Source organism: Nycticebus coucang, chromosome 10, assembly GCF_027406575.1.
Source record: "Nycticebus coucang isolate mNycCou1 chromosome 10, mNycCou1.pri, whole genome shotgun sequence".
In the NCBI taxonomy this organism is placed as follows: domain Eukaryota; kingdom Metazoa; phylum Chordata; class Mammalia; order Primates; family Lorisidae; genus Nycticebus; species Nycticebus coucang.
The window spans coordinates 123,375,166-123,400,531 of NC_069789.1; the positions used below are offsets into that span (position 1 = coordinate 123,375,166).

At 46.9% G+C, this 25,366-nt stretch overlaps 1 protein-coding gene across 8 annotated transcripts in view; it reads left to right on the top strand.

Moving 5' to 3' along the window:
• The first annotated feature begins 25 nt into the window (after nucleotides 1–25).
• The window catches only part of C10H19orf47 (chromosome 10 C19orf47 homolog), a 29,002-nt gene continuing 3,661 nt past the window's right edge, over nucleotides 26–25,366 (top strand). For 2 of the 8 annotated variants that reach the window (XM_053604329.1, XM_053604336.1), the window contains exons 1-7: nucleotides 145–238; nucleotides 6,862–6,913; nucleotides 12,098–12,185; nucleotides 12,293–12,407; nucleotides 14,063–14,144; nucleotides 22,032–22,169; nucleotides 23,551–23,703. In XM_053604329.1, the coding sequence (XP_053460304.1) occupies nucleotides 6,895–6,913; nucleotides 12,098–12,185; nucleotides 12,293–12,407; nucleotides 14,063–14,144; nucleotides 22,032–22,169; nucleotides 23,551–23,703 (595 nt within the window). In that variant the 5' untranslated portion in view covers nucleotides 145–238; nucleotides 6,862–6,894. The other 6 variants (XM_053604335.1, XM_053604337.1, XM_053604330.1 and 3 more) reach the window with 5 other exon arrangements.

Genomic DNA, 25,366 nt, shown 5'->3' on the forward strand with positions numbered 1-25,366 from the left:
AGAGACACACACAGAGACTGGGGCCGGTCACGTCACGTGACGGTTACCGCCGCGCTCTCGCTGGTGGAGAACCGGAGGGCTAGAGAGACCGCGGACCGGTCAGGGCGGCTTCCGGCGGGGAGGGCGACGCTTCCGGGGAGGGCAGCCGGGCCGAGGGAGGAGTGTCTGACAGTTGGCGCCGCCGGGAGGGAGGGAGGGCGGGCGGGCGGCGCGAGTAGGCGCGGGCCCTGTGGGCCAGGTGAGGTGTGGGCCCGTGGTGGTAGGACTGGGCGGGATGCGGTGGGGGCGGGTGGCATCCAGGGCGCTGGAGTTACAGTGCGGGTTCAGCTGTGCGGATACGGACAAACGGTTTGTTTCTCTGAGCCTCAGTTTCCTGCTCTGTAGAATGGGGGTCAGAATCCCGACTGTAGCACCAGCTTCATGGGTTGGAGTGAAAAGTCAGCTCGTGCACGTCAGAGCCCCTAGCTCAGCGCCTGCAGGTAGTGCTCATCTCGTTGCTGTACCATTGTTAGCATTGATGCTTGCGCTTGGTGTGAAAAATTGTTGGACTTGGAGACCGACGGATTTCGGTTCAAGTCCCAGCTCTACTGTGCGACAGTAGGCCTGTGCCTTCCCTTTCCTGAACCTTATCTTTCTTATCTATACAGTGAGGGCTAATTAGTCTCAATATCATAGGGTCGTTGTGAGGATTCTAATGAAACGTATGTATAAAGCTTTTAGCACAGGTTCTGGCACAGTAAGAGTTCATAGACTGGGACTATAATGATAATGATTCTGAAAATCATTGGTGTAGCTGGGAATTCCTAGGACGTAGAGAGAATATTATGGGACCACCAGGTTCTTTTGCCTAATCAGACCAATACACTGAGACAGCAGGGGTTGCAGCAGAGTTTAATAATCATTTGGGCAGCCAAATGAGGAGATGGGAGGAACCCCTCAAATCCGTCCCCAGGAAGAGTTGGGTTGGGTTGGGTGTTTTGGTTTTTGTACTTATTTATTTATTTATTTATTTATTTTGAGATAAGAGTCTCAAGCTGTTGCTCTGGGTAGAGTACTGTGTTCTCATAGCTTACAGCAAGAGTACTGTGTTCTCATAGCTTATAGCAAGCTCCAACTCTTGGGTGCAACCGGTCCTCTTGCCTCAGTTTTTCTATTTTTAGTGGGGGTGGGGGTGGGTGTCTCTTTTCTACTCAGGCTGGTCTCAAACTCAAGCAGTGCACCCACCTCGGATTACCAGAGTGCCAGGATTACAGGCATGAGCCACCACGCCTGGCTTTATTTTTTTTGAGGCAGGGTCTCCTTTTGCCTGGGTGAGAGTGCAGTGGCATCATTGTAGCTCACTGCAACCACAAACTCCTGAGCTCAAGCAATCCTCTTGCCTCATCCTCCTGAGTAGCTGGGACTATAGGTGAGGGTCATCATGCTGTACTAGTTTTTCTATTTTTCATAGAGTCTGGGGCTTGCTTTTGCTCAGGCTGGTCTTGAACTCCTGAGCTCAAGCAATCCACCCGCCTCTGCCTCCCAGAGTGCTAGAATTACAGGCATGAGGCACCAGGCCCGGCTTAGTTTCTAGAATTTTTTTGTAGACATAGGGTCCTTGTTCTATTGTCCAGGCTGGTTTCAAAATCCTGACTTCAAGTGCTCCTTTTGTCTCAGCTTCTCAAAGTGCTGGGATTATACTGTGCCTGGACTGAACTGGGGTTTTAAAGATAATTTTAGTGGGCAGGGGGCTAGAGAATTGGCATGGGTAATTGGCTAGTTGGGGGTGTGTGTGAAATTATAGGGATGTAAGAACTGCATTCCTGCACTGAGTCAGTTCCTTGGCAGGGGTCACAGGACTGGCTGGCCCATTGGAATGCAGGGTCTGGAAAATATCTTAAAAACAGTCTTAGATTGAAGGTGTTATCTATAAGACTGATTAAAACAGTGGTTCTCAACCTTCCTAATGCCCCAACCCTTTAATACAGTTCCTGTGGGTCGTGACCCACAGGTTGAGAACCGCTGGATTAAAGGAAGTTATAGGACTTTGTGATGAGAGACTCTTAAGCAGTAAACAGATACAAGGGAGTGGGCTATGGGGCAAGAGCTGGTTAATGTTTAGCTGGGCTTCTTTAAGACATGTCCTTGTTAAAATCCCAGCAACTTGGTTTGGATTAATTTTATAAGGACAGTTTCAGGAGGAAGTTCAGAGACAGCCAAGAGGAAAAATTTAGAATTGGAGCTGGGAAAATTGACATCCTGCCGCATACTTACTATTTGGCCAGTTTTGTTGAGTCTTGTAGTATCAGATTTTTCTTTCTCTTGAAGACAACTAGTATATTTCTCTCCTAGTCAATTTCAGAAAGAAAATTTGCATTGCTATTTTAATGGAAAGCTAGCATTGCTGGCCATAAAAGGAAGGAAAACTGGCTTGAGGAGCACTGGTTACAGTGCCAGCCATATGCACTGAGGCTGGAGGGTTCGAAGCTGGCCTGGGCCAGCTAAAACAACAATGACAACTGTAACAAAAAATAGCTGGGAGTTATGGGGCCGGCCTGTAGTCCCAGCTACTTGGGAGGCTGAGACAAGAGAATCGCTTAACCCCAGGAGTTGCTGTGAGCTGTGATACCCAGGGCGACAGCTTGAGACTCTGTCTCAAAAAAAAAAAAAAGAAGGAAAACTTAACCTAAAATGCAATGGAAACAGAACAGTCTATTGCAGACAAAAATGCAAAGAGAATTGAAAAGAAATAACCTGTATTATGTGATTCCATGTTGTCAGATCCTGTGGACCCCATCAAGTTGTCTTATAATTGGTTCCCAACTCAAACTTTGCATATGAATGACACTAGGTCATTGACTGTCCAACCCTGTTCCTCACTGAAGATTTTTCTTTTTCTTTTCTTTTCTTTTTTTTTTTTTTTTGTAGAGACTGAGTTTCACTTTATCAGTCTCAGTAGAGTGCTATGGCCTCACACAGCTCACAGCAACCTCCAGCTCCTGGGCTTAGGTGATTCTCTTGCCTCAGCCTCCGGAGTAGCTGAGACTACAGGCACCTGCTACAACACCTGCCTATTTTTTTGTTGCAGTTTGGCCGGGGCCGGGTTTGAACCCTCCACCCTCAGTATATGGGGCCAGTACCCTACCCACTGAGCAACAGATGCCGCCCAAAGATTTGTTTTTTTGTAATGCAAGAGCATTGTTTAAGAGTTCTGAATTTATTAACTCATTTAATCTCTATAACACCTTTAAGAATAGGTACTCTCATCATTTTTAGACTGGTATAGGTAAGGGAAGTGAAGTCATCAAGGTTAAGCCACTTGTCTAGAATCAGGATTAGGAAGTGGTAAAATTGGGAATTGGATCTAAGTCTTTTTTTTTTTATTAAATCATAGCTGTGTACATTGATATTAAGTCTTTTTATTTTTTTTTTTTTGAGACAAAATCTCAAGCTGTCACCCTGGTAGAGTGCCATGGCAACATCACAGCTCACAGCAACCTCCAACTCTTGGGCTCAAGCGATCCTCTTGCTTCAGTTTTTTATATTTTTTAGTAGAGACAAAGTCTCGCTCTGGCTCAGGCTGGTCTTGAACCTGTGAGCACCACCACGCCTGTCCTGGATCTAAGTCTTCTAAGGGCTTAATACACAGAGTCTGGTTGGTGGCAATTACTTGAGTTTTGGGAGCTGCCATTTGTCATTATAATTTTCACTATTTGGAAAGATCATGGAGAGAAGAAATTGAGTCCAGCTATAAATTTTGCAATAATAAAGGGAAAATAGTAATACTTAAAGAATTCCGGTAAGCACTGACTGGGTTTTTGCAAAGATGGATCACAGTGCCTGGCTTGTAGAAATCGCTTGATGAGCATTAACCATAGCCAAGGACTGAGTTGGGTTCAAGACTTGGCCCTGCTATTACTTGCTATATCACCTTGAACATGCCACTCTCATCTGTAACATGGGACTTACTTTTTCCCCAGGGTGGTTGTCCCTGGCACATAGTAAACACTCAACAAGAACCAGTATAAGAGCTTTGGTATCAGGGAGAACTTGTTTTTGAATCCCAGTAAGGTCAATTGCTAGAAATGACATTTGGCAAATGACCGAACCTTAGTTAAGTTAGGTTTTCATTGATTAAAATGGGGCTAATAATAGCCTTTACTCATGAGGTTGTCATGAGGCATCAGATGCTTGGCCCTGGTCCTGGTGCATAATTAATACTTGGTATCTAAGATGTTGTTCTTTTCCTTTTTTTCTTTCTTTCTTTCTTTTTTTTTTTTTATGAGACAGAGTCTCACTCTGTTGCCCTAGGTAGAGTGCTGTTCACAGAGCAACTCAAACTTAAGAGATCCTCTTGCCTCAGCCTGGGACTACAGGTGTTCACCATCACATCAGGCTAGTTTTTCTATTTTTAGTAGAGGTCTTGCTCTTGCTTGGGCTGGCCTTGAACTCTTGAGCTCAAGCAATCCACCTGCCTTGGCCTCCCAGAGTGCTAGGATTATAGTTGTGAGCCACTGCTCTCAGCTAGTTTTCTTTTCTTTTCTTTCTTTCTTTCTTTCTTTTTTTTTGCAGTTTTTTTTGACCAGGGCTGGGTTTGAACCTGCCACCTCTGGCATATAGAGCCGGTGCCCTACTCCTTTGAGCCTCTTTTTTTTTTTTTTTTTTTGAGATTGAGTCTTGCTCTTGTTCAGGCTGGTCTGACTCCTGAGCTCAAGCAATCCAATCTGCCTATCTCAGCCTCCCAGAATGCGAGGATTATGGGTGTGAGCCACCACACTCTGGCTTACTGCTTGTGTTTTGTCCAGTGGTAAGATCTGTAAGAGAAAGTGAATCTAAGAGTGTCAAGTACAGGGTGGAGTGATGTTCATCAATAAGAGGGTCACCAGAAGGCAGAGATGGACAAGGCGAACCTCTCTGAGGATAAAAGAGTTTCACATGTGGGGCCTTAGGGAAAGCTTCACAAGCAACTGGCAACCAAGGAGAGGGAAGGAGAGCTTGCCAGGAGGACAGCAGGAGATAGGCATTCCAGGTGACATCCTCGGTAAAAACTGGGAAGCATTCCAGGTAACATCCTTGGGGAGGGAGGGTTGGGATAGGAAGCCCAGGGAATGAGACCACACACAGTACCTCCAGAGTTCTTAGTGTGCACCAAGCCTGTCTCGGGTGCCTTTGTACAGAGAAACTCATCTGGCTCTCACAGTGGTCTTCTAAGGTAGGTGATGTTTGTACTATCCCAGTTCACCGATGGGGACACCAAGGCTTGCCTGTTGAAGTAGCTTGCCAAGGCCACACAGCTAGTAAGTGGTAGAGCAGATTTGCACCTGCAGTCTGACTGCAGTTATTTTTTAATTTTTTTTTTATAGACTCTGGCCTCAGTCTCCCAGAGTGCTGGTATTACAGGCATGAGCCACTGTGCCTGGCCAGGTCCCAGGTTCTTACTTTTGACTGGTCAGTTATACCATTAAATTGGCAAGGGGTGGTGCAGATTGTATGTGATGGTAAACAGAAAGGTGCTGAGACAGAGGGTCCCCTGAGTTCCATGGAAGGGATGGAGGAAGGGGGAGAGGGTCAGGATTGGGAGCTAGAATGGGTAGAAAGGAGCAGAGTGAGGGGAGAGGGCAGAAGAGAGCCCTCTTCTGGGGCTGAGGAGAGGAAGAAGGCTGAGTAGGAAGGGAGTTTGGGCCGGGGCAGGTTGGGCCAAGTGGTCCTGGAGTCAGACATCATTGAATCAGCATGTGAGAGAGTTGTTTCCTTTAGTTCCCTGTCAAGAAAGTCTCCATTGATGCTAATACATCTTTAATACCACCTTCTACCATCTGCTGATCTTTTCTAAGTGAAAACTGGTTTTGCCTTACTTCTCAGGGGTCCCTCATGATCTGGTACCCCAGCTATCTGACCTGCCACCTCCCACTCCTCGGTGCTTACTCCATTGCAGTCACCTTGGCTCCTTTCTGTCCCTCACACATGCCAGATGAGCTCCTGGCTCAGGACCCTGGACTTGCTGTGCCTTATGGCTTGTTCCTTCCCTTCCTTAGGTCTCTAAATGTCACTTTAGGTCTTTGCTGATTACCTTAATGAAAATTTTTTTTTTTTTTTTTTTTTTGTAGAGACAGAGTCTCACTGTACCGCCCTCGGGTAGAGTGCCATGGCGTCACACTGCTCACAGCAACCTCTAACTCTTGGGCTTACGCGATTCTCCTGCCTCAGCCTCCCGAGCAGCTGGGACTACGGGCACCCGCCACAACGCCTGGCTGTTTTTTTGTTGCAGTTTGGCCGGGGCTGGGTTTGAACCCACCACCCTCGGTATATGGGGCCGGCGCCCTACTCACTGAGCCACAGGCGCCGCCCACCTTAGTGAAAATTTTAACCCCTCTCTTCTGAGGCCTTGTGTATTTTTTCCATGACACTGAAGGCTTCCCAACACACTATATTGTTAACTATTTTGCTCCCCACTCCCCTAATTGCAACAAAAGGCTAAATTCTATGTTCTTGTTTACCTCAGTATCCCTAAGTGCCTCATACATAGTAGGTGCTCAGTCAATAGCATTTGAATGGATGAAAGAATGGGTATTTATGGTTCAAGTGGTAGGTGGGAGGTGTCTTCTTTCTGCCCAACTCCTATTCCAGGTGACCTTTTGGGCCATGTGGGAATGGAGCTGTGGACATGTGCTATCCCTGGGCCTTGTCCCAGGCACAAATGATAGTTGTGGTGGCTCTGTTTCAGGCTGACTTCCTGCCAGCTGCTCCAAGCTATTCTTGGGCAATGAGCCCCCAGCCCAGGAACGCTGCTTTGGCAGGCAGACTGACAAGGCACTGAGAGAAGGACTTAAACTCACAGCCGACTGAGATTCATGGGCCCTGTCCTCTCTTTCTCTCTTCCAGGATCCAGGGAGCAGCATCAGGGCCAAAGAGACAATGGTCTCCGTGACTATGGGTGAGTCTATGGGCTTCTCTTAAGGCCTTCCCTCCCCTCTGCCCTTTCTATGGTATAGCTTTGGTGGGGGCTGACAGGGTAGGGGAGGGAGGGACAGGTCACTGGCAGGAACAGCTATACTCTGGGGAATGTGGCGGGCGGGGCTGGGGCCTGCTCAGGTCCTGCCTGCTTCTTCATCCCCTCTCAGCTCCTCACTGCATAGCTTAGCTGTGGAGAACTTGAGTTGTGAAGGCCCAGATCTCTCATGTAGGCCCTCAGAGCCTTGGTTTTCTCCTCCGTAAAATGGAGATAATATTCCCAGAGATTAAGGAGATTACAGCATGTAAAATTATAAACATAGTTCTCAAAATTGTTAACTGTTACTATCATTGGCCTCATCACCATATTCTTTTCAAACTCTGTATTTTGGGATTAGTAGAGCACAGGGATTAGTTGGTGGCTTTGAAAAATTTTGGGATTTATTGTACATTTAGCAAGATCCATAAAAATATAATTGTGTGGTGCTAAGAGCAATTAAAAGAAAAATTTAGGGCTGTACGTAGTGGCTCATGCCTATAATCCTAGCACTTTGGGAGGCTGAGGCAGGTGGATTGCTTAAACTCAGGAGTTCGAGACCAGCCTGAGCAAGGGAGACCCTGTCTCTAAAAAAAATAAGTAGGCATTGTGGTGGGCTTCTGTAGTCCCAATTACTTGGGTGGCTAAAGCAAGAGGATCACTTGAGCCCAAGATTTGAAGTTGCTGTGAACTGTGACATCCTGGCATTCCACCCAGGGCAGGCAAAGTGAGACTCTCTCTCAAAAAAAAAAAATTTTTTTTTAAATATAAAAAGGGGTTGGCGCCCGTCACTCAGTGGGTAGGGCACCAGCCACATACACTGAGTCTGGTGGATTCAAACCCAGCCTTGGCCAGCTAAAACAACAATGATAACTACAACAACAACAAAAAAAAAATAGCCGGGCACTGTGGTGGGTGCTTTTAGTCCCAGCTACTTGGGAGGATGAGACAAGAGAATCACTTAAGCCCAAGAGCATGAGGTTGCTGTGAGCTATGACACTATGGCACTCTAGCCAGGGCGACAGCTTGAGACTCTGTCCCCCCAAAAAAAACAAAAAACAAAAGGAAACATCGGAATGTATCTTTTATGAGTTCATTTATAGAAAGCACAGAAGCAACCTATTCTGTTAGAAGGCAGAGTAGTGACCACAAGGGGAATAAAAAGAGGCTCTGAGCTATTAGAGACATTTTATTTCTTGAGCCGGGGGCTGTTTATATAGGTGTGTTTAGTTTAGGAAAATCTTATCAACTTGTGTGCTTAACTGTGTATACATTACAGTATAGTTCAATAAAGAGATTGGAAAAGCTGGTTGCCATGGCTCACGCCTGTAATCTAGCATTCTGGGAGGCCGAGGCCAGTGGATTTTTTGAGTTCGTGATTTCCAGATCAGTCTGAGCAAGAATGAGATCTGTCTCTACTAAAAATAGAAAAACTGAGGCAGGAGGATCACTTGAGCCTAAGGAGTTGGAAGTTGCTGTGAGCTGTGATGCCACAGTATTTTAACCAGGGAGACAGCTTAAGACTGTCCCCCCCCAAAAAAAAAATTGGAAAAAACCACTTCTCTCTATCCATCCAGGTTAAGAAATAGAATATATATATTTGCTGGGTGTTGTGGCAGGTGCCTGTAGTCCCAGGTAGTCAGGAGGCTGAGGCAGGATAATCTCCTAAGCCCAAGAGCTAGAGGTTGCTGTGAGCTGTGACGCTAAGGCACTCTACTGAGAGCGACGTAATGAGACACTGTATCAAAAAAAAAAAAAAAGAAAGAAAAAAATAAATTTTTTTTATTGTTGGGGATTCATTGAAATAGAATATTGACAGCCTGTTGAGAGTCTTATCCCAATCCTTTCCCCTCCTTCCACCACTCTCTTATCTTTTTTTTTTTTTTTTTTATAGAGACAGAGTCTCACTTTATGGCCCTCAGTAGAGTGCCATGGCATCACACAGCTCACAGCAACCTCCAACTCCCGGGCCTAAGCGATTCTCTTGCCTCAGCCTCCCGAGTAGCTGGGACTACAGGCGCCTGCCACAATGCCCGCTATTTTTTGGTTGCAGTTCAGCCGGGGCCAGGTTTGAAGGCGCCACCCTCGGTATATGGGGCCTGCACCTTACCGACTGAGCCACAGGCGCCGCCCTACTCTCTTATCTTTTGTAAGGATCTTTCTTTACATTTCTTTGTAAGTGTAGCACCAGTGGAAACATTCTATCGATTTTGATTTGGAACTTACGAATGAAATCATGCTATGCGTTCTTTTGTGTCTGGCTTCTTTTGCTTAAAGTAATGTGTAAGGGTATAGTATTTTACCATGTGAGTGACTGCCATTTGTTTGTAATGGTACTGCCAATGGATATTGTGTTGTTTTGGGGTTGTAGCAATTATAGACAAGCGGCTCTGAATACTCTATTTTTTTGAGACAGAGTCTCATTCTGTTTCCCTGGGTAGAGTGCCTTAGTGTCACAACTCACAGCAACCTCAAACTCTTGGGCTTAAGGGAGTCTCTTGCCTCAGCCTCCCAAGTAGCTGGGACTACAGGCACCTGCCCAACGCCCAGCTATTTTTTTTTCTTTTATTGAGACAAAGTTTCACTTTGTCACCCTCGGTAGAGTGCTGTGGCATCGTAGCTCACAGCAACCTCAAACTCTTGAGTTCAAGTTATTCTCTTGCCTCAGCCTTCCAAGTTGCTGGGGGCTACAGGTGTCTGCCACATGCCTGGCTATTCGTTTTCTTTTCTCTAGTAGGCTGGGCGGGGCTGGAACCCACCAACCCTGGAGCATGTGGCCGGCACCTTAACCACTGAGCTATGTACAGGCACCCAGCCACCCAGCCACCCAGCTACCCAGCTGTTTTTAGAGATGAGGTCTTGCTCTGATTCAGGCTGGTCTTGAACTTGTGAGCTCAGACAATCCTCTTGCGTCAGCCTCCTTGAGTGCTAGGATTACAGGTGTGAGCCCCCGTGCCCAGCCCAGCTATGAATATTCTTATACATGTCTCCTGGTGTGTGTAGCAAGTTACAACTACAAATTCCAAGATGCCTTAGTACATAGCTGACATTTATAAAGCGGAGGCACATCTTATCGTTGGTGGCAGTTGAATTGGCCTTATATTTTCCTTCTGAGTAATGCAGTTAATTATGGTATGTGCTGAATGTGGGGACTTTTGCAGTTCCCTTTGACTCTGGGATAAAATCTGTCTCCGGAAGAAAGCTACTTCCAGCCTATTTCTCTCCCCTTATTAATAGCTTAATTGAGATATAATTAATGTAGCACACATTTTACCTATTTAAAGTGTACAGTTCAATAATTTTTATATTCTTTATTCATAGAGTTGTATGGCCATTACTACAATCAATTTCAAAACATTTTCATCACTCTCTTTAAAAATTCCATACATTTCGCCTTTTCCCCCTCAACCCCTGACAACCACAGATCTACTTTCTGTCTCTCCAGATTTGCCTTTTCTGGACATTTCATATAAATGGAATCATTACGTGGTGCTTTTTGATGTTTAGACCAAGATGCCTGCTTTTGGCTAATGGAACCCAGGGCCCTATGGCTTGGCAGGTGGATAGTGCCTACACAAAAGAGGAAAATGGTACCCCTTTCCTCTGGGCTGGTGGAGGAAGTCCTAAGGGCATGAGCTCCTTGCCAGCCTTCATCCCTAAGGGCTCCACAAATCAGTATCCAGGGAGACAAGCCTGTGTGTGGCTGGCTGGGCAGGGGCCTCCTTGGAAGTAATCCACGGCCTTTGCCTATGCCCCACGCTGCCACCCACATCTGACCCAGAGTGTCTCTTTCCCTGCTTTGAGCCTCAATTGTCTTACAAGCAAAATAGGGCTCAGCGCTTGTTGCTCAAACTGCTAAGGCATCAGCCACATACACCAGAGCTGGCAGGGTTCGAATCCAGCCCAGGCCTGCCAAACAACTACAACCAAAAAATAGCTGGGTGTTGTGACAGGTGCTGTAGTCCCAGGTACTGGGAGGCTGAGGCAAGAGAACGCCCTGGGTAGAGTGCTGATGCCACAGGTGGGCAGGTAGAAGTAGTAATCATAGCAGCTTTTATTATTATTGTTATTATGATTACTACTACTACGACCACCACTAAACATAAAGCCAAGGCCAAGACCAGGCAGATCTCACTCATTGCTTGAGGATGTCTTCTGCACCAACCACCATTTAATGCTCTTTATGTGGAGGGAAAAAAAAATGAAAAAAAGGAAAAAAGTGAAGTTCTTTATGTGGACTTTCTCATTTAGTCTGCACAGTGACCCAAGGACAATTGGTACTATTATCACTAAATGTCAACACTATGAGGTCAAGGACTTTCACTTGTGCCTTGTGGTGTCCCCAGCGCCTAGTACAGGACCTGTCATGTGCCATGTGCCCAGTAAATACTTGTTAAATGTATTATCACAAATTTATAGATGTGGAAGCCAAAGCACTGAGAGTTAACTTGCCCAGAGTCCCCAGGCCAGGAAATGGCAGAGCAGGATTTGAATCCACGCTCTAAAGCCTGTGTTAGTAACTTCCATTCCTCTCTCTGAGGCAGGGCTGCTCTGTGGTGGGGAGGGAGCTGGTTGAGGTTCATGGACTAGCTCTGTCCGTGCCCTTCTTTCCAGCTTCCTTTTGGGTTTTGTCATCCTCTGTCACAGCTAGCTGAGGTGGGCCAGGCAGAGAACCAGAGCCACCCCACCCCACCTCCCTCACCCCCCTGTTCTCCCAAATCAGTCATTGGCCATGCTTGTGTAATAATGCTTAGAGTCACACTCCAGGCCAGGGTGGAGCTATAAAGAGAAGGGCCTGGTTAATGTGCTTAAGGGTTTGGAAGCTCTTTCAACATAATAGCCTAAGATGAGTTCCCCAACCTCTCCTTGCCTCAGTTTCTTCTTTGGCAAATGGGAGGAATTTTGATACTGCTTAATTCACAGTTAAGGGTCAGGAGGGCTTAGTTCCATCATGCGGGAATGAGCGTGTGTTTGTGTGTGTGTGTGTGTGTGTGTGTGTGAGAGAGAGAGAGAGAGACACAGAGACAGTACATGATAAGCATTTAATTTGTGGGAGATGTTATTGTGGTTTTGCTGCTGCTATTATCTAAAGAGAATAATGTGAATAAGGAACCCTGTCCAATCCCCCAGCCACTTCGGAGTGGATCCAGTTCTTTAAGGAAGCCGGCATTCCTCCAGGACCTGCTGTTAATTATGCTGTGATGTTTGTGGATAATAGGTGAGGTGGCTGAGGGGATGGGGCTGAATGTGAAGAGGGGGAGGCGGGGAGCTGGCTGACCCCCATTCTGGCCCAGTTGTGGCCTTACCACAGACCCTCCCCTGCAGGATTCAGAAGAGCATGCTGCTGGATCTCAATAAGGAAATCATGAATGAGCTGGGTGTGACTGTGGTGGGCGACATCATTGCCATTCTCAAGCACGCCAAGGTGGTACACCGCCAGGTGGGGTGCCCTGCCCGACCCCTTTGTCCCTGAGTTTAGCATGGAGGGGCAGTTGCAAAGCCAAAAGGTGGCCTGGCAGCAAAGGCAGGCTGACCTGAGTTTCAGGGCTGGTTCACACTTTTGCTATGTGACATTGGGCTTGTTGCCTACATTCTCTGAGCTTTATTTTTTTCATCTGTAAACAGCAGAGGTAAACCTATCTTGAAAGACCATTGTGAGTATTAAGCTAAATAAAGCCTTAGCAGAGTGTAAACTTCTGATCACAAGGTCTTAGTAAAGACCCTCTGTAATTACTATTATTGCTACTTCTTATCTTCCTTATGATAGTTATCATCTCCAGGACCCTCTCTGTTCACAGGACAAGAGCTTCCTATGTGGGACCCAGATGGTGGTAACTTGGCTATCAGTCTGGCTCTTCCAGTCTTGGCCCCTCCACTTACAGTGACCTACCTCCCTAGGTTTCTTCTTTTCACACACCCCTACCGCATAGGGTGGCTATGGCCATCTACCAGATAGTGTACGAGGCCCTGAGGCCTGGAGTGAAGTGCTCATTAAGTCATGGTAGCTAAGACTTACCCAGCACTTGCTGTGCCCTGCCAGGCACTGTCTTATTCTTTATCCATATGAGCTCATTCATTCTTCACTCCACCTGACCAAGAAGGAAACTTATGCCAGCGCTGTGTCCTCAAGCACTCCGCTTTATTTATTTATTGAGACAGAGCCTCAAGCTGTCTCCCTGGGTAGAGTGCTGTGGTGTCACAGCTCACAGCAGCCTCCAACTCTTGGGCTTAAGCTATTCTCTTGCCTCAGTCTCCCAATTAATTGGGACTACAGGCACCCACCACAACACCTGGCTATTTTTTGGTTGTACTTGTTGTTTGGCGGGCTTGGGCTGGGTTCAAACCCGCCAGCTCTGGTGTATGTGGTTGGCGCCTTAGCCAATTGAGCTACAGGCGCTGAGCCAAGCATTCCTCTTTAACAAACGGTGACTGCTATGGTTGTTCATGTCATTTTTTTGGTAGCTTCTTCCATTCCACAACAGGCCTTCATTTCTCTATCATCTAGGATAGGATCCCACAGTGAGAGCATTTTCAAGCCAGGGACATTTAGTTGTCATGGAGAAGGTCACTGAGTAAAACATAGTGATGTTTTTAAACTTTTAAATTTGGCAATAATTTTGGATTGATAGAAAAGTTCCAACAGTAGTATGGAAGTTTCCCTATCTCCTTTACCCAGGTGTCCCTGTTAATATCTTTAAGAGTCACGGAACATCTGTCAAAACTAAGACGTTAACATTAGTAACTACTATTGAGTAATAGTAGTTATCATTTCATCTGTTTTCCACCAAAGATCTGTTCCCAGATCCAGTCCAGGATACCACATTGCATTTGCTTATCATGTTTCCTTAATCTCTTTTGATATGTAATGGTTTTGTAGTCCTCCTTGTTTTTTGATGACCTTGATAGTTTTGAAGAGTATTGGTCAGATATTTTGTATAATGTTGCTCAGTTTAACTGTGTCTGTTGCCTTCTTGTGGTTAGGAATGAAGTGTTTTAAAATCTTCTGGAGAGTGAGGGTTTGAATTTCCTGGTATTGTTTAGATCTCTAGGTCCCCAATTCTACTTTGATAACCCAAGTGCCTATTTTTTTCACAGGACATGTGCAAAGCTGCCACTGAGTCAGTGCCCTGCAGTGCCAGTCCTCTCCCAGGCGAGATTCGCCGGGGCACCTCTAGTGGTGAGTCCCATTTATTCAGGCCTTCTTTCCTTAATTATAACATGCCGTCAGTGAAGGAGACACACTTGTTAAGGTCCTTTTCTCTTTAGGGAAAAAAGTAAACTGGGCCTGGGCACAGTGGCTCATGCCTGTAATTCTAGCACTCTGGGAGGCTGAGGCGGGTGGATTGTTCAAGCTCATGAGTTTGAAACCAGCCTGAGCAAGAGTGAGACCCCATTTCTACTAAAAATGAAAAACTGGGCAGCTCTCAGAGCTTAGTGGGTAGGGCGCCAGCCACATACACCGAGGCTGGCAGGTATGAACCCAGCCAGGGCCAGCTCAAACAACAATGACAACTGCAACAAAAAAATAGCTGGGCGTTGTGGCGGGTGCCTGTAGTCCCAGCTACAAAGGAGGCTGAGGCAAGAGAATCGCTTAAGCCCAAGAGCTGGAGGTCGCTGTGAGCTTTAACTCCACGTCACTCTACTGAGAGTGACATAGTGAAACTCTGTCTCCAAAAAAAAAAAAAAAATAAAGAAAAAGAAAAACTGAGGCAAGAGGATCACTTGATCCCAAGAGTTTGAAGTTGCTCTGAACTATGGCATCATGGCACTGTACCCAGGGTACCAAAGTGAGACTCTGTCTCAAAAATAAAAAAGTAGGGGGGCGCCTGTGGCTCAGTGAGGAGGGTGCCGGCCCCATATACCAAGGGTGGCGGTTTGAACCTGGCCCTGGCCAAACTGCAACAAAAAATAGCCGGGCGTTGTGGTGGGCCCCTGTAGTCCCACCTACTCAGGAGGCTAAGGCAAGATAATCGCCTAAGCCCAAGAACTGGAGGTTGCTGTGAGCTGTGATGTCACAGCACTCTACCAATGGCAACAAAGTGAAACACTGTCTCTAAAAAAAAAAAAGGTAACTGGCTTGGCCCCCATAATACAGTGGTTACGGCATTGGCCACGTATACTGAGACTGGCAGGTTTGAACATGGTCTAGGCCAGCTAAATAACAATGGCAACTGCACCAACAAAAAAAAATAGCCAGGTGTTGTGGCAGGCGCCTATAGTTCCAGCTACTTGGGAGGCTGAGGCAAGAGAATTGCTTAAGTCCAAGAGTTGGAGGTTGCTGTGAGCTGTGACGCCACGGCACTCTACCTAGGGTGGCACAGTGAGACTGTCTCAAAAAAATAAAGTAAACTGGGTTGTGAGTGTACGTTCCCATTCATATAGCTGTGTTCTGTAAAGTTACCATGTATACTGAATTAGTGAAAGCTGGACCATTGATCAGCTTGTAATAGAATGTTTTTGTCAGCTGGTCAAATATGTAACCTTATTTTATATATTTTTCCTTTTAAAGACAACTTATTTAATACATATTATTGATTCATTATCATGGAACTGACAGCCACCAACACTATAACTCAGTCCTGAGCAAAGCTTATCTAATATGAACCTTTTTTTTTTTTTTTGAGACAGTCTCACTTGTCACCCCTAGTAGAATGCTGTGGCATCATAGTTCACAGCAACCTCGAACTCATGGGCTCAAGTGATTCTCTTGCCTCAGCCTCCCAAGCAGCTGGGACTATAGGCGCCTGCCACAATGCCTGGCTATTTTTAGAGATGAGGTCTCGCTCTGGCTCAGGCTGGTCTTAAACTTGTCAGTTCAAGCAGTCCACCCACCTTGACCTCCCTAGAGTGTTAGGATTACAGGCATGAGCCACTATGCCTGGCCCTTAACGTGAACATTTTCCCCTTAAGGCACATCATACCCTTCCATGCGTTTAGATTTCCTAGGCAGCACTTCAATGCTATGCTCAGTGGCCATTTTTATTATTTATTTAGAGACAGAGTCTCACTTTGTCATCCTCGGTAGAGTGCTGTGGCGTCACAGCTCACAGCAACCTCCAGCTCTTGGGCTTAGGCGATTCTCTTGCCTCAGCCCCCTGAGTAGCTGGGACTACAGCTGCCTATCACAGCGCCTGGCGATTTTTTTGTTGCATTTTGGCCAAGGCTGGGATTGAACCTGCCACCCTCGGTGTGTGGGGCTGGTGCCCTACTTACTAAGCACAGGCACTGTCCTTTTTTTTTTTTTAGAGACAGAGTCTTACTATATCGCTCTTGGTAGAGTGCCGTGGTGTCACAGTTTACAGCAACCTCCAACTCCTGGTCTTAGGTGATTCTCTTGCCTCAGCCTCTCAAGTAGCTGTCAGTGGCCATTTTAAACAGCAAAATCACCAACAAAAGGCATAAAAATGTGAAAAACATTCATACATGTGGCATTAAATAGACTAGAAAAAGGATACTTCTTTATAGTTTGGGAGCTAAAATTAGAAGGTGGCAGTGCCTTATTTGACCTAGGTGACTCACATTTTTCTCTGTCCATGTCTGTAAATGACTATGAAATTACTGCATGTATTGGTTTGGGGTTACAAATAAATTTTACTGTGTTTATACTTTTCTTCCTTCCTTTCTCTCTCTCTCTCTCTTTCTTTTTCTTTTTTTGAGACAGAGTCTCACTTGGTCACCCTTGATAGAGTGCTATGGCATCACAGCTCACAGCAATCTCAAACTCTTTGGGCTTAAGCAATTCTCTTGCCTCAGCCTCCCAAGTAGCTGAGACTATAGGTGCCCACCACAACGCCCGGCTACTTTTTGTTGTTGTCGTCATTGTTTAGCAGGCCCAGGCTGGGTTTGAACCCACCAGCCCCAGTGCATGTGGCCAGCGCCCTAACCACCAAGCTACAGGCGCTGAGCCTTTTTTATTTTATTATTATTATTTTTTAATTTTTTTTATTTTTTGAGGCAGAGTCTCGCTTTATCGCCCTCCTTAGAGTGCTGTGGAGTCACAACTCACAGTAACCTTCAATTCTTGGGCTTAAGTGATTCTCTTGGCTCAGCCTCCTGAGTAGCTGGAGCTACAGGTGCCTGCCACGCCTGGCTATTTATTGTTTTTGTTTTCTTCTTGTATTTATTTATTTATTTATTTATTTAACAAGAGTTTTTTTTTTTTTCCAGTTTCTGGCTGGGGCTGGGTTTGAACTCATCACCTCCGGCATATGGGGCTGGTGCCCTACTCCTTTGAGCCACAGGTGCCCTTTAACAGAGTTTTAATGTGTTGCCCTGGGTAGAGTGCTGTGGCGTCATAGCTCACAGCAACTTCAAACTCCTGGGTTCAAGCCACCTTCTTAGCCTCCCAAGTAGCTAGGATTGCAGGCACCCACCACAATGCCCAGCTACTTCTTCTATTTTTATTTTTTAAATTTATTTTACTTTATTATTATTTTTGTGAGACAGAGTCTTGGTCATCCTTGGTGGAGTGCCATGGTGTCTTAGCTCACAGCAATCTCAAACTCTTGGCCTTAAGAGATTTTCTTGCCTCAGCCCCCCAAGTAGCTGGGACTACATGTGCCCACCCCAACACCTGGCTATTTTTTAGAGGTGGAGTCTTGCTCTTGCTTCAGGTTGGTCTCGAACTCGTGAGCTCAGGCAATCGACCCACCTCGGGCTCCAAGTGCTGGGATTATAGGCGTGAGCCACCGTGCCCGGCCAGTTTTTCTATTTTTAGGAGAGACAGGGTCTTGCTCTTGCTCAAGCCAGTCTCGAATTCCTGAGCTCAAGCAATCCACTCACCTTGGCATCCCAGAGTGCTAGGATTACAAGTGTGAGCTACCATGCCCTGCCACTTACTTTTAGGTGTTTTGTAATATGATACCTTTTTAAAAAATAAACTTTTAAAATTTAACATACATTAGTTAGCCTTGCTGCTTAACAAGCCACCTCAAGACTGCCGTTTAAAACAGACCTTGATTTTGTTGGTTGGGGCTCGTCACTTTGCTCTGGGCCAGCTCAGCTGATCTTAGTGATCACCTGGCAGCCAAGTTGAGGCTGGGTTGATGGCCTCATTCACTTGTCATGGTTGGTCACAGAGGTGACTCGGCCACGTGTCTTTCATTATTGTCTGGCTAGCCTGGACTTGTTCTCATACGTGTGGTTGTGGAATTCCCAAAAGCAGCATAAGAGGGCCAGCCCCGATGTACAAAGCACCTCTTGAGCCTCGGGTTGTACAACATTTGCTTTTGTGCCATTGGGCAAAGCAAGTCACATGGTTAAATCCAGAGTCAGTGTGGGCAGTATCTACCTAAAGGCATGGATGCAGGGAAACTGAACAAATGAGGGTTCTTTTCTGCAGTAGTCCCTGGCAGCATACATACAGCAAAAGATTCAATCATAACAATATAGCTGAATTTTTTTTTTTTTTTTTTTCTTGGAGACAGAGTCTCACTATGTTGCCCTTGGTAGAGTGCTGTGGCGTCACAGCTCACAGGAACCTCAAATTCTTGGGCTTAAATGTTTCTCTTCCCTCAAACTCCCAAGTAGCTGGGACTATGGGTGCTCGCCACAACACCCGGCTATTTTTTATTGCAGTTATTGTTGTTGGCAGGCCCAGGTGGGGCTTGAACCTGCCAGCCTCAGTGCCTGTGGCTGGCACCATAACCACTGTGCTACGGGTGCCAAGGCTGAATGATTTTTTTTTTTTTTTGTAGAGACAGAGTCTCACTGTACCGCCCTTGGGTAGAGTGCCGTGGCGTCACACGGCTCACAGCAACCTCTAACTCTTGGGCTTACGCGATTCTCTTGCCTCAGCCTCCCGAGCAGCTGGGACTACAGGCGCCCGCCACAGCGCCCAGCTATTTTTTGGTTGCAGTTTGGCCGGGGCTGGGTTTGAACCCGCCACCCTCGGCATATGGGGCTGGCGCCCTACTCACTGAGCCACAGGCGCCGCTCTGAATGATCTTTATAGATGGAACATCCCTGTGGCCGGCATCTAAATCCAGGAACAGTGGCGGGGCATGGTAGCTCATGCCTATAATCCTAGCACTCTGGGAGGCCAAGGCGGGTGGATTCTCCTGTGCTCAGAGGTTTGAAACAAGCCTGAGCCAGAATGAGACCCCATCTCTACCAAAAAAAAGCCAGGTGTTGTGGCAGGTGCTTGTAGTCCCAGCTATTTGGAAGGCTGAGGCAAGAGAATCGCTTAAGCCCAGGAGTTGGAGGTTGCTATGAGCTATGACGCCACGGCACTCCACCGAGGGCCACAAAATGAGACTCTGTCTCAATTAAAAAATAATAATAATAATAAATAAATCCAGGAACAGAAACATGACCAGCCTTTCAGAATCCCTCCCACGTTCCCTCCCACTCACGGCCCTTCTCCTTTACCCACTACTCTGATTTTTGTTTCATTTCATTTCTTTTCCTTCCCTTCCTTTTCTTTCTTATATACTTTGAGAAAGAGTCTCAGTCTGTCACCCTGGGTAGAGTGCTGCGGTATATCGTAGCTCCCAGCAACCTCAAATTTTTGGGCTCAAGCAATCTTCCTGCCTCAGCCTCCCATCTAGCTGGGACTATAGGTGGCACCACCATGCCCAACTAAGTTTCAATTTTTTTTTTTTTTTTGAGACAGAGTCTCAAGCTGTTGCCCTGGGTAGAGTGCTGTGGCATAACAGCTCACAGCAACCTCCAACTCTTGGGCTTAAGTGATTCTCTTGCCTCAGCCTCCCAAGTAGCTGAGACTACAGGCACCTGCCACAATGCCCAGCTATTTTTTGGTTGCAGTTGTCATTGTTGCTCAGCAGACCTGGGCCAGGTTCAAACCCGCCACTCTAAATGTATGTGGCCGGCGCCCTTGCCAACTGAGCTATAAGCGCTGCCCTAAGTTTTAAATTTTTTATAGAGTCAGTATTTTGCTGTTGCTCAGGCTGGCTCAACAGACAGTCCTCTCACTTTGGTCTCCCAAAGTGCTAGGATTATAGATGTGAGCCACCACACCTGGCCAACTCCTTGTCATTCATAGCAAAAAATCATGATATTATTGCATTCAGCTAGGTAGAGTATTGTGAGTGGAGGCTCTCACAGGGCAGATTCTTTTTTTTTTTTTTAACTTTATTCAAATTAATATGAGGGTGAAATATATATATATATTTTTTTTTTGTAGAGACAGAGTCTCATTTTACTGCCCTCGGTAGAGTGCCGTGGCGTCACATGGTTCACAGCAACCTCCAGCTCTTGGGCTTATGTGATTCTCTTGCCTCAGCCTCCCGAGCAGCTGGGACTACAGGCGCCCGCCACAACGCCCAGCTATTTTTTGGTTGCAGTTTGGCTGGGGCTGGGTTTGAACCCACCACCCTCGGTATATGGGGCCGGCGTCCTACTCACTGAGCCATAGGCGCCGCCCGAGGGTGCAATATATTTACAGTGTTCTCACTTCCAGGGTAAAGAGCCCTTTACCTAGGGGCATGTTATACTCCCTCACAATGTGTACATTAGGTGAAATCCCGCTTCATGCCACACAGGGCAGAGTCTACACAGAGAATTTGCAACTACTAGTCATAAAGCCACCCCTGTCCAACCTAAGAAATATCTGAAGAATTATCTGGGTAAGATTGTTAAAGGGTATATACTAACTTATTAACAGAGGAGTGATCAGGTAATCCACACATTTCGTCCTGGGATCAGGGAGGATGTTTGATGGGAAAGTACCAGTCCCAGGATTTCCAGGTATGAACAGCGCTCTTATTCCCGGGTCGTGGGTATATGAGGGTTCCCCTTTTGTTAAATGATCTGTCTAGGTTTAATGGAGTCATTTATATGCTGTAGTTACACTTATTAAACAAGCAGTAGGTAATCATAATAGTGTGTTGAAGGTCCTTAAGGAGTCTTTAGGGGGCTTAAAAAGAGAGTACCCATCAGGAAAAGAGAAGCCTTTTATGGAGGGGAGGTGGGACAAAATACCAAAATCTGAAAACCAGTTGTGAAAGGGAAGTGTAGGGGTAAGACTTCTAGAACTAGCCAGCAAATGATGGTGGTGTGAAGAATCCTCCCTTCCTTCCCCTGCAGGGGTTCCCCAAGAGCCCCTGAAGCCTATGTCCTAACGCAGCTAATAGCAACTGCACGCTGAGATGAGTCCCATCTCCTCATTCTGGGGCTGGCCCTGCAGTGGGCATGCTGTAGCTCCCATCGGTACACCTTGGGGCATCCCTCTTCCTCCTCCATGGACTTCCCACCTATCGCCCCAGGGAAGTCACCTATTTTCTTGCCCTAGCCCAACTGGATCCAGACCCACATTGCTGAGTGACTCCCCTCCCTGAGTCCCAGTTTCCTCATGTATAAAATTGGTTTGCAGGAGTTGCTGTCTAACAGGGATGTGGGAAAGTTTCAGTGATAGTGTTCATTTTTATCGAAGACCAGTGAAGGGCTGGGAACTGTTTTAGGTACTGGGGATATGGCAATAAACAGATAATACCTCCTTATGGAGCTTGCATTCTTGTGGCAGAGTCCACCAGTAAACAAAGATGTATAATTTAATGACAAACAGTAACAAGGGCTATAAAGAAAAAGTGCAGTGTGGGTAAGGGTGATAGAGGTTGGTAGGGTACTGTTTTTTGATAGGGCGGTAAGGGAAGTTTGCTCTGAGGAATGGCCATCTGAGAGGAGCCCTGAGTGACGACACACCGCGAGCCTGTGTGTACTCAGTGGCCTGCAGTCCGGCCGAAGGAAGAGCAATGCCCTGAGGAGGTGCCTGCTTGCTGCATAAGGAAGATCCAGGAGACCAGGAAGACTGAAGCAGCACGAGAGGGGAAGGATGAACTCAGCTCAGGCTGGGTTACCCATGGGGTGACGTGGGTTAGGGACCAATCTCATCTAGGCCTCAGGAAAGGCTCCCAGGGCAGGGAGGGATGGGCTAGTTCTGAGAAGATGAAGCCCATCCACCTCAAGCATCCCTATCATGAGGACACCAAGTGACCCTTCCTCATTCAATCCCAAGGCTGGCTGTCTCCATCCTAGCTCTGAGACTGCTGACTCAGGCCTACCTCCCAGGACCTCACCCAAATGGACTCCCCTTTCTTCCCCACAGCTGCCTCCCGAATGATCACTAACAGCCTGAATCGTGACTCTCCACCTGGCACTCCCCCCAGGCGGCCAGACACCAGCACATCCAAGATTTCAGTCACTGTGTCCAATAAGATGGTAGCAAAGAGTGCCAAGGTTGCAGGTGAGGGGACTCGGACAGGTGGTAGGAGGAGTTGGAGGGAATAGAGGTTGGCAGAAGGTATTTGGGGGTCATGCTCCCAATGTTGTAAGGTGCTTTGTAGGCCACGGGGTATGCAAAGCATTTGGACTTGAGTCACTTCTGTGAACTTGGTCAAGTTGCCACATTTCTGTGGGCCCCACTTTCTACATCCATGTAGTGGGGGGTGGTGATACCCTACCTGAGAGGATGGTCAGAAGCACTTGAGGTGACGTGTTGGAACACATGTGCATTGCAGTTCTCACTCGGTGGTGCAGTCTTTTTTAACAGGTGTTCACTGAGCCCCTCACTGGTGCCCGGCCCTGTGCTCGATGCCTGGGGTCAAAGGTAAAGAATCTACTGCCTCCTCCTAGCAGCCAAAGGATCCTGTAAGACCTTCAGTCTGGTCCTATAATAGCCTTGTCTTTAACTCCCAGGGCTTCCCATTATTCCTGTAAAAAAGCCCCATCTTCCCCACATGGTCTTATAGGGCCTGTGTAATGTGGATTCGTCTCTTGAACCTCCTTCTTGCTGCTTGGCTCAGCTCCCCTCCAGCCTCTTTCCCTCCCGTGGGGCCTTTGCCCCTCATGTTCCCTTTGCCTGGAGCACTCTTCCTTCTCAGACTTACCCTCTCCAGTCTCAGCTTGAAAGCTGAGTATAGGATTCCAACCTTTGCACTTCCAAGCCCTCCTCTGTCCACCACACTCTCCTGCCTTTGTTGGACCCACAAACGCGATCTTATGGTGTCTTGAGGCACATGTGGAAACTGAGGCCCAGGGCATCATGTTCCTGATGCCCACTCCCATCATGCCCTGTCCCACCTCCATTATGGGGTCTCCCCTTTGTCTCATGTGTTTGGAAGTGCCTCATCCCTCAGGTCTTTGATACTGATAAGATGGTGAGCCAGGAGCGCTTGGCTCTTTTACCCCTCAACACATTTAGGGGTTCCTTTTATTTAAAATTGAGGTAAAATTTATTTATGCACAATATACAACTTGTAAGTATAGAGCTTGATTACTTGTTAAAAGTGAGTATAGTCATGAAGCACTACCTAGTTGGAGCTCTAGAATCTTTCCACCACCCAGCACATTCCCCGTCTGAGGGAATTTGGTGCAGAGCCAAAGAGAGTCTGGGAGGTCCTCCACAGCTTGGGGATTCTGAGTGCCTTCTGCAACCTCATGTTGCCCAGACCTCTGAGTTTCTCAGTGGTTCAGTCAGTGGTGGTGTGGGTGGTTGGGAAGAAAAGGGCTTGCAGACATGCAAATGCATTAAAAGGCACCTGTGTGCCCTTTGCCTGGTGTCCAGCCCCCACTCCCGGAGAACATTACATCTGAGAGGGTGCTGATCCCCTGCCTTCCTTTCCTAGCAGCCCTAGCCCGCCGGGAGGAGGAGAGCCTGGTTATTCCCACCAAGCGGCGCAGGGTCACTGCTGAGATGGAGGGGAAATACATCATCAACATGCCCAAAGGTACCACCCCCCGGACTCGCAAGATCCTGGAGCAGCAGCAGGCAGCAAAAGGTACTGGCCTATCAGAGGCATGCTTTGGTGTGGAAACTGTTTCTCTTTACTGCATCACAGGGAGTTGGTCCTTTCCTTCAGGTGGTGGCTGAGAAGCAAGCTCTAACAGGGAATTCAGGGGGCCTTGGGCCAGGGGATAGTAATGGTGGCCACAGAAGAGGGGCCTCTAACCGTGCAGTTGGTGTAAGTGGGCTCCTCAGTACCTCTTCCCTTATGGCCTGCCTGTGAAGTGAATGACCATGTCTGGCAAAGGGCAGGTGCCCCAAAGTGGACACCCTTGTTATGAGCCAGAGGGGACTAGTTGAGATTCAGTCCAAAGGTAGGGCCTGTAACGGGTCATACAGAGATGGATTCCTTATGGTAGGATTGTTCTAGAGTATTGTACAGGTACCTGTTTTTTTTTTTTTTTTTTTTGTTGTTGTTGTTGTTTTTTTTCTTTTTTTTTCAACTGGGGCTGGGTTTGAACCCACCACCTGGTATATGGGTCCAGCGCCCTTCTTCTTGAGCCATAGGCACCACCCCAGATACTTGTTGACTCATGATGAGGTTATGTTTCAATAAACCCATCTTAAGTTGAAAATGTTGTAAGTCAAAAATGCATTTAATACACCTAAGATATTGAGCATCATAGCCTACCTTAAATGTTCTCAGAATACTTATATTAGCCAAAATCATCAGTAACACAGCGCACAGTACAGTATCAATGTTTATCTTGTGATCGTGGGGTTGACTGGGAGCTGCTGTCTAGCTTCACGAGAGGGTATCGTAGTGTGTGTCAGTAGCCTGAGAAAAGATCCATATTCAGAATTCAAAGTACCTTTCTACTGAATGTATATTGCTTTAACACCATACTGATGTCAAAACTCTTAAGTCGAACGAACACACACGACGTGGACCGTGTGTGTGCATTCTCTTGTTTAGCAGGCCCAGGCTGCGCGCGAACCTGCCAGCCTCAGTGTGTGTGGCTAGTGCCCAACTCACTGAGCTACAGGCACCGAGCCTGTTTTCCCTCATGGGAAAACTTCCAGGTGATGCAGAAACATATACAGTAAAAATCAATTTTTTCCTCTGTCCCCCATCTATTACTAGCCTGGCCAGACTGGTGTCTGTGTCTGTGTATATGTATGCATGTATAGATATTTTTTCCTTTTTGAAACACAAATAACATCATCCTAATAAGTATTGTTCTTTTTATTTTTTTATTTTTAGAGACAGAGTTTCACTTTGTCGCCCTCAGTGGAGTGCTGTATCATCATAGCTCACAGCAACCTCCAGCTCTTGGGCTTAGGTGATTCTCTTGCCTCAGCCTCTTGAGTAGCTGGGACTACAGGCACCTGCCACAATGCCCAGCTATTTTTTTGTTGTAGTTTGGCCAGGGTTCGAACCCGCCACCTTCTGTATATGGGGCCGGCGCCCTTCTCACTGAGCCACAGGTGCCGCTCATAAGTGTTGTTCTACGACATTTTTTTTTTTTTTTTTTATGAGACAAAGTCTCATGATGTCACCTTGGATAGAGTGCCATGGCATCACCCTAGCTCACAACAACCTCAAACTCCATGGCTCAAGTGATCCTCTTGCCTTAGTTTTTCTATTTTTAGTAGAGATAGGGTCTTACTCTTGCTCAGGCTGGGCTTGAACTCCTGAGTTTAAGTAATCTACCTGC